The 9199-nt window shown below is 50.7% G+C and overlaps 1 protein-coding gene across 1 annotated transcript; it reads left to right on the top strand.

Moving 5' to 3' along the window:
• Positions 1–299: 299 nt before the first annotated feature.
• LOC119354018 (GDSL esterase/lipase At3g26430-like) lies at positions 300–8437 on the top strand. Its single transcript, XM_037620726.1, has 5 exons — positions 300–720; positions 6958–7170; positions 7268–7437; positions 7520–7790; positions 7896–8437. Exons 1-5 carry the CDS (start codon positions 456–458, stop codon positions 8162–8164), a joined length of 1188 nt encoding a protein of 395 aa, XP_037476623.1. The 5' UTR covers positions 300–455; the 3' UTR covers positions 8165–8437.
• Positions 8438–9199: the final 762 nt, after the last annotated feature.

Raw genomic sequence — 9199 nt, 5'->3', positions numbered from 1 at the left:
TTTGATATGGAAAAACGGATGATAATGAAGACTTTTGAGCTATGTTGCTTTGCGGCACACGTGTGACACTTATCATTTAGGTAAGAGTAACATTTTTATTTATTTTTGCGGACTTTGCGTAACGTGATCCACCAAAGTCCAACGGAACACCGCCCGCCCGCGCGCACGCCACGGACGCATCGTTCCAAAGGCAGGGAGGGCATCGGCGCCGTCATCGCACCGTTCACCCCCACCACGCCACGCCCCCTATCGCTATCGGCCCGAAATCCTGCGCCCCGCATTTGTGCTCATCTCACACTCGCCCATCTCTATCCGCCGATCCACCCATCCCCCCATCCCGCGACCCCCTCAAAACCCCACCATCCCGCTGCAACCGGCGCCCCGTCCTCCCCGCCCGCGCGCACTCGTCCTTCACCCCCGTCCCTCAGTGCGGCCACACTCACCTGACCCACGGAATGACGTCCGGTGCCTCTGGCCGCACCGCCACGGCCGGAACCGCGGCGCTGCTGCCGCTGCTGTTCTTGCTGCTGCAGGTCTCCGCGGGCGCGGGCGCGGGCGCCGACTGCCATTTCCCGGCCGTGTTCAACTTCGGGGACTCCAACTCGGACACGGGCGGGCTGTCGGCCGCCTTCGGCGCCGCGCCGCCGCCCAACGGCAGGACCTTCTTCGGCATGCCCGCCGGCCGCTACTGCGACGGCCGCCTCGTCATCGACTTCATCGGTACGTACGTCTTCGCTCGCTGGGAGCGCCTTCAGTCTCAAACTCTCAGTATTCGCAACAAAAAAAAATGTCTCAAACTCTCAGTACTGTCAGGAGCTCTTCAAAGTCGCTGTAGTATTACTACTGTGAATTTTTTTTCTTATTACTTTTTCAAGGATACTTTTCTTATTACTTTTCACCCGTTCGATCTATCCCTCGGTTCTTCTGCACGGCTGCACGTAGGGCCCACGGGTTGATAAGGCCGAAACCTACCGCCTTCACTTGCAGGAGCCAATAAATATAGCCTGAATTCGTTCCATGTGTAGCGGTGCAGCTGCGAAGGCAATTTTGAAAGCCAACGTCGTAGTACTACAGCGTAGTTATACGCTTTCTAAGAGTTCTGAAGGAGAATAAAAGTTGGCAGACACGCAGTAACCTGTAGGAGTACAGTAAAATTAACTTGTAAAAAGTTAATTAACAACTTCTCTTGGAGTAATAAAATGCTAAGAGCTGGAGTAGGATGTTGTTTGCGCTACTTTGTGACTTCGTGTCACTGGGCATGTATAATGGTGGCATATGGATACATATGCTCCATGACAAAAAATAATTTGAGGCATCTACATTTTTTTTTCTTCCCAATGCAAGCTACCATTAGTGGTCCTCATTAAGAAATAGAAAATAAAGACTCTAGTACACATGCATCTCTACTTTCACTCCAATCTTTTCAGCTTTTGTCACCGGATCGTACTTTTTTTCTTCAAGCACCTGCCTCCTGGAGAGGATCCCGCTTCCTTATCCGAACCTACTTTACGTCATATCCGATCATACATGGCATGCGAGGCATCACCTTGAGGTTATGCATTGTACATGCCTAGTCCGTTGGATCCTGGAAGTACTCCTGGAATAGTATAGAGTAGTACAGTAAAAAAGAAGGGATGTCTCCTGAAAGGGCCAAGCAGAACAAGACTTTTCTACCCTACATACCACCTTTTGTTGCTCAAGAAGATCTGAAAGCCCATTTCATTTCACATCCTGCCTTGAATAAGTTGCGGTTGTTGTCCGGCCACAGCCGGGCATCAGTTCATCGCCGGAAAGCGGCGGCCTTGGACTACGCGCCGCCAGAGCATGGCCGAAGCAAGCTGCACTTTGGCCCCGCCGCCGCGCGCGTGCGAGCGCCCGTGCCGTGGCAATGATGCCACGCCCATGCGCCCATCCGGGACCCGGCACGCCATCGATCGCCAGCCAGTCAGCTGCCTACCGACACCGTCCTGTGCAATCCAACAGAAAGGCTAGTCAGCTGCATGTGCGGAACATCACTCGAACGATGCCACTGCCATGCCATCGTCGCGGGAAGATTTTGTGTTGGGTTGCAGTTGGAGAGTAGTACTATCGTGCACCAGTACTCTTCTGGCTTTCGGGATGCTAGTTTTCCTTTCTGACTGTAAGACAATAGGCTTTGGGGGAACCGACACAACCCTCTAGGGGTGGCCTATCATATATATATATAATGAGGTGGTATACAACGTTACAATATACACATGTAAATACAATCTAACACCCTCCCTCAATCTTAGCCACTTTCTAATGAATCTAGAAGGGTAAGATTGCGCCTGCAAGTCTCAAACTGTGGCAAAGGCAATGGCTTGGTGAAGATGTCAGCAAGTTGATCCTTGGAAGAAATAAACTTGATCTGTAGTTGCTTCTGAGAGACACGTTCACGCACAAAGTGATAGTCAACTTCAATGTGTTTCGTTCGGGCATGGAATACCGGATTTGCAGAAAGGTATGTAGCACCGATGTTATCACACCAAAGAACAGGAGGCTGTGATTGGGGTATACTTAACTCCTGAAGCAAGGACTGTACCCAGATAATCTCTGATGTGGCATTGGCCACAGCCTTATACTCAGCCTCAGTACTGCTACGCGAGACAGTAGCCTGTTTCCGAGCACTCCAGGCAATCAGGTTAGAGCTAAAGAAGACAGCATAACCCCCCGTGGATCGCCTGTCATCCGGATTGCCAGCCCAGTCTGCATCAGAATATGCTGAAAGACAACCAGAGTCAGACGGCCGAATATGCAAACCATGAGCCACCGTGAAACGAATATAGCGCAAAATCCGCTTAACAGCAGACCAATGAGTGTCACGGGGTGACTGCAGATACTGGCAGACTCGGTTAACAGCATAGGAAATGTCTGGTCGCGTGATCGTCAAGTATTGGAGCCCACCAACAATACTCCGGTACTCGGTCGCATCAGAAGAAGAAAGAAGCACACCATCAACAGCATTGAGCTTATCAGTGGTAGACATGGGTGTAGTCGTCGGTTTGCACTTAAGCATCCCAGCTCGCTGCAACAAATCCAGAGAGTACTTCTTCTGCGTCATAACAAGGCCAGCAGCACGAGAAGTAACCTCCACACCAAGAAAGTAATGAAGCTTCCCAAGGTCCTTGACCGCAAAATCAGCACCAAGTGAGCGAACAAGCGCAGTAGCAGCCGACTGAGAGGAGCTGACCAAAATGATATCATCTACATAGACCAACAAGTACATAGTAACCTCAGGCCTTTGAAGAAGAAACAATGAGGAGTCAGCAGTTGATGATGCAAAACCATGAGCACGAAGAGCCATTGCAAGACGAGCATGCCAAGCACGAGGAGCCTGCTTCAGACCATAAATTGCCTTGGACGGACGACAGAGATGATCAGGGCGATCCGGATCAGAGAAACCCGGAGGCTGGCGCATGTAAACCTCCTCCGCCAAGACACCATGAAGAAAAGCATTTTGAACATCAAGCTGACGAAGAAACCAACCTCGAGTAACAGCCAGAGAGAGAAGAAGTCTGATGGTAGTAGGCTTGACCACTGGACTGAAGGTGTCTTCATAGTCAAGTCCAAAACGCTGTCGAAAACCACGAGCAACCAGACGAGCCTTATAGCGCTCAATGGACCCATCAGAATGCCTCTTCACTTTGAAAACCCATTTGGAATCAATGACATTTACCCGTGATTGTGGAGGAACAAGAGTCCATGTCTGATTGCGAAGAAGCGCTTGATACTCCTGCTCCATGGCCTCTCTCCAATGAGGAATGCGCATAGCAGCTTGATACGTGCGTGGCTCAGAGGATGGATCTGCGAGAGCAGCAGACATGCACGCCGCTAACCAAGCAACTGTGCCATTATGACGTTGCTTAGGCTGAAAAATGCCACTCCGACTGCGCGTATGTGGACGTAGAGCAGCAGCAGGAGCCGGCGGAGGCGAAGGTGACGGAGACGTGACGGTCGCCGGAGATGCAGGAATCACCTCAGGTGAGCTCGGGACAGACGACTCCGGGCTGCATGGCGAAGACTGGCCCGACGACAGGGGCTCAGAGGCCATGGGCGAACCGAGGGTGGGCGAGGCCAGCTCCGGTGACACCGGCCCAGACGGCCTTGGCGAGGCGAGAGCAGGCGAGGCCGGCCCTGGTGAGAAGGGCCCAGACACCCTGGGCGAGGCAGGGGTGGGCGAGGCCAGGCCTGGTGATGACTGCCCCGACACCCTGGGCGAGACGGGGACCGAGGAGGCCGGCCCAGTCGGCGGGGATGCAGGGCGCGACGATGGCGAAGGCAGCCCAGAAGCCAGAGGCGACCGGGCCAGGACGTCGATCGGCCGTGCATGAGCACGGAAACCGAGGCCATGCAGGGGCGCCATGTGCTCCTCATGCACAACAGAAGGTGCCGAGGATGAAGGCGATGGCGACGAAGAGGAAGATGGCGCTTCCAGAATCTCCAAACGAGCCCCACGACCAGTGCCTGCACCATGGTTAGGCAACAATAGAGGAGAATATGCAACATCATCAAATTGGTCAGAAGCAACAGAGGATGAATGCATGACAGGTGGCTCGGTAGTGGACACAGGGAGGTTGGCAAAGGGAAAAACATGCTCATCAAACACAACATCCCGAGAGATGTAGACACGATTAGTGGGAACATGAAGACATTTGTATCCTTTATGAAGAGAGATATAACCAAGAAAAACACACTTCTTGGAACGAAACTCGAGCTTACGCTTGTTATATGGACGGAGATGGGGCCAGCAAGCACACCCAAACACCTTGAGAAAGGTGTAGTCCGGTTGTTCATTAAGGAGAACTTCAATGGGAGTCTTCATATTCAAAACACGAGTGGGAGTACGATTGATGAGAAAACATGCAGTGGTGAAAGCATCACTCCAAAAACGAAACGGAACAGATGCATGGGCCAAAAGAGTCAGACCAGCTTCAACAATGTGACGATGCTTACGTTCTACTGAACCATTCTGCTGATGTGTATGTGGACATGCTAAACGGTGAGTGATCCCAAGCGACTGAAAGAAGGAGTTGAGGTTGCGATACTCGCCACCCCAGTCCGACTGAACATGAACAATTTTGTGCTTGAGAAGGCGTTCAACATGTTTTTGGAACTGAACAAAAATGTCAAACACATCAGATTTACGTTTGATAAGATAAAGCCAGGTAAAGCGGCTGTAAGCATCAACAAAACTGATATAATAATTATGACCACTAACAGAAGTCTGAGCAGGACCCCATACATCTGAAAACACAAGTTCTAAAGGATGTTTCACCTCACGACTGGACTCCGAAAAAGGAAGTTGATGACTCTTCCCCTGCTGACAAGCATCACACACTGCTACATCTTTATTACTAGACACACTAGGAAGCTTATGACGACGCAAAACATGCCGGACAATAGGTGTGGCCGGGTGACCAAGACGAGCATGCCACTGTGACGGAGATACCCGAACTCCACTGAAGACGCGAGCGACGCCAGGATGCTCCAGACGATAGAGACCTTGGCAAAGCCGCCCACTAAGAAGAATGTCCCTCGTGCCCCGATCCTTAATAAAAAGATCAAAAGGATGAAATTCACAAAGCACATTATTATCACGAGTGAGTTTAGGAACTGAAAGAAGATTACGTGTCACAGATGGAACTCGAAGAACATTGCGAAGTTGAAGACTCCTATTGGCATGTCTAGTGAGAAGTGATGCTTGACCAATATGAGAGATGTGCATACCTGCTCCATTGGCGGTGTGGATCTTGTCGGAGCCATGGTAGGGTTTTTAGGCGGAAACGGACGTAACCTAGCGTGATACCATGTAAGACAATAGGCTTTGGGGGAACCGACACAACCCTCTAGGGGTGGCCTATCATATATATATATAATGAGGTGGTATACAACGTTACAATATACACATGTAAATACAATCTAACACTGACAATGGGATGCTGATTTGAGAGGGACAGAAAGAAACGTTAGGTTAATGCCTCTTTGATTTAATAATTGTTCCTTTGGTTAACGACAGTTCCAGAGAATTTGGCAGAACTGAAATCTTTTCGATGCGTGTTTTCCAGATTCGTAGGTCGGAATTTTCCCCGAGGATCCATTTACACTCTATTTCATACTAGAAAGTTATCATCAACTCAAACCTCTTAGAATTTTACGTTTTTCATATTGTTTAATCAAACAAACAAAATAACTCAGAAGTAATTCCAAGAGGGCTGTTGTGCTTCTCAAGAAACAAGGCTAGTGTGCAAGACTAATAATCCTGCAACACTTCATTTTTACTTTCTGCTGGCGTTAGCATTAGGTGACACCTAGTTGGCTAGTTAGAGACCTTGCATTCTTCTTTCCTAAGTAAGACCTAGATCACTTATGTTCCGTTATCTTCTGATAGTGGAACCCGGCCAGTACAGGTCGTATGAAAAAATAAATAATTTGGCTGGTCTTAAGTGTCAGGAAAGCTTGAGGTGGTTGGATAGGTGGCTAGAAAAATGGAACGACGAACAAACGTGAGCAGCGTGATCGTATTATATAAAGAGACGCCGTACATTAATTATTGGCGGGAGAGATTTTTGCTGCAGTGTCAGAGCATGTGTGGATGCTTTGCTTTAAATATATTCTTAGTGGAGGGCAATGGGCCACTAGCTTGATCCTGCACTACAAGTTGCTTTAGGAAGACGATGGCACGACTATTTTTCAGCAAAAAGGCTAAATCGAGCTATTTGTTGCCAAAACTGGTCTGAAAGAATTCAGAACCAGGACACTAGAAACAAGAAATGTTGGAGGCAAAACATGCCAGTGTTTGGTGCTATTTTTAGGCTAGCTGAGAAAAGCGAAATGCTCAGTGGACGGGTAGAAACAGAAATTAGAACTCATCACAATCTATTGCCACATTGCAATGTGCTAATGATCTACTTTATCTTTTTTCCGCTGATGCTGCAGCTGAAAACCTGGGAATACCTTACCTAAGTGCGTACCTCAACTCAATAGGGAGCAACTTCTCGCAGGGGGCCAATTTCGCGACAGCCGGCTCGACAATCAGCCGACAGAACACATCCCTGTTCCTCTCCGGGTTCAGCCCCATCTCCTTGGACGTGCAGTCCTGGGAATTCGAACAGTTCATCAACAGAAGCCAGTTCGTTTACAACAACAAAGGTGGTAACAACTAGACCAAATTTGGCCTATCTTAGTACGAAGTCTTAGTACACAGAACTGAAGATCCATTCTGTTTATCTTACTCCCATGTATGTAGGTGGCATCTACAGGGAGCTCCTGCCAAAGGCCGAGTACTTCTCCCAGGCGCTGTACACCTTCGACATCGGCCAAAACGACATCACCGCGGGCTACTTCGCGAACATGACGAGTGAACAAGTCGTAGCGTTCATTCCTGAGCTCATGGAGAGGCTCACCTCAATAATCCAGGTACGTCTTATGAAGATCACCATCACATGACCAAGCTAGTAGGCTGGCTCGACAACTGACTGACTGAAGAATTGATCTGCAGAGCGTGCATGTGCTCGGTGGAAGGAACTTCTGGATCCACAGCACGGGGCCTATCGGCTGCCTGCCTTACGCCCTCATTCGCCGGCCCGACATCGCCGCGGTCAAGGACAATGTTGGCTGCTCTGTCACCTACAACAAGGTCGCGCAACTCTTCAACCAGAGGCTCAAGGAAACAGTGGCTCATCTTCGGAAAACCTACCCTGACGCCGCGTTCACCTACGTCGATGTCTACGCCGCGAAGTACAAGCTGATCAGCCAAGCCAGCAAGCTAGGTAATGCGCCATGGCCGATGGCTGGATGAACAATGCATACGTGTAGCTGCTGCTTGCGTACGTAGTGTCCTGGAGAAATCTGAGGCTGGGCGTTCTGGTCTGCAGGCTTCGACGACCCTCTGCTCACCTGCTGCGGGCACGACGCTGGCCCGTACAACTTCGACCCGAAGGTTGGTTGTGGCGGGAAGGTGCTGGTGAAGGGGAAGTGGGTGGTGCTGGGAAAATCCTGCGACGACCCGGCCAGGAGAGTGAGCTGGGACGGCGTCCACTTCACCGAGGCGGCGAACAAGTTCTTCTTTGATCAGATCGTCGGCGGCGGGCTCTCAGACCCGCCCATGCCCCTGAGGCAGGCTTGCCGGAGCAAAGGGCAGTGAACTGCAGGCGGGTCGTTGGTCAGGTGGGCCGTGCCGCTGCTGCTGCTACTTTCTCTGTAAGAGCATCTCCGACAGAAGATGCAAATTTGGAGATGTAAAAATTTACATCTTCGAAAAGTGTCTTTTGCATCTCCAAAGGTGTCAACTCTAACAGAAGATGTATATTGGAGATGTAAAAAAGCAACTCCAATAGAAGTTGCAAATGAAGATGTAAAACTATACTTCAATTACTTTCATTTGAAACCTATACTTCAAACGTAGCAAATTCAACTATTATTTCATTTCAAACATAATTAAACATAATTCTAATTAATAAAAAGCACAGCAAACTCAACTACTACTAGTTCGAACTACTACTACTTGAACTACACCGAAGATAAAACTACTTGTCATCGGAGCTCTTGAACTGCTCCCAGAACTCATCCTTGTACGGGTCGTCACAACCCTCGTCCTCCTCCTCCGAGGACTCGATGGGGATCACCGTCAAGGGGGCGGTCTCGTCCTCCTCCTTCCCCTCGACGACGTGCTTCGAGAAGAACTCTTGCTCGGCCTGCACACACCCCGGATGCTCACGCGCGAACCTCGCCATCGCCGCCTCGTCGCTGTCGTCGGGACTGACGACATGGCGGGCCTCTTCTTCGTCGTCGTCTTCTTTGTTGTGATCTCCTCCATGCGAATGCCCCTCGGCACGAGCAACTCCGCATCCGACTTGGTCTCGATCTCTGGGAAGTTGAGGTCCTTCTTCGGTCTCCCGGCACGCCACACCGCCACGTCATAGGCACGCGCGGCCTCGTGGACGGTGGGGTAGGTGCCTAGCCAAAAGCGGCGGCCGGCGTCGCTGAACTCCACCCCGAAGTTGCCGGAGGGCTTCGGCCTCACGTAGAAGAACCCTCGTTTTGCCCCTCGAGGTCTTCCTCGACGGCATGGCGACGATGGGGCGGGGCGGGGCGGGGCAGGGCGGTGCGGTGCAGCGACGGTGTGGGGCGCTGCGGAGACGACGTGATAGAGGCGGTGTCGGAGCGGAGGCGGTGGGAT

The sequence above is a fragment of the Triticum dicoccoides genome, chromosome 2A (assembly GCF_002162155.2).
Source record: "Triticum dicoccoides isolate Atlit2015 ecotype Zavitan chromosome 2A, WEW_v2.0, whole genome shotgun sequence".
In the NCBI taxonomy this organism is placed as follows: Eukaryota; Viridiplantae; Streptophyta; class Magnoliopsida; order Poales; family Poaceae; genus Triticum; species Triticum dicoccoides.
Note: the sequence above shows the minus strand (reverse complement) of the source record. Positions and strands in the feature narration are given on the sequence as shown.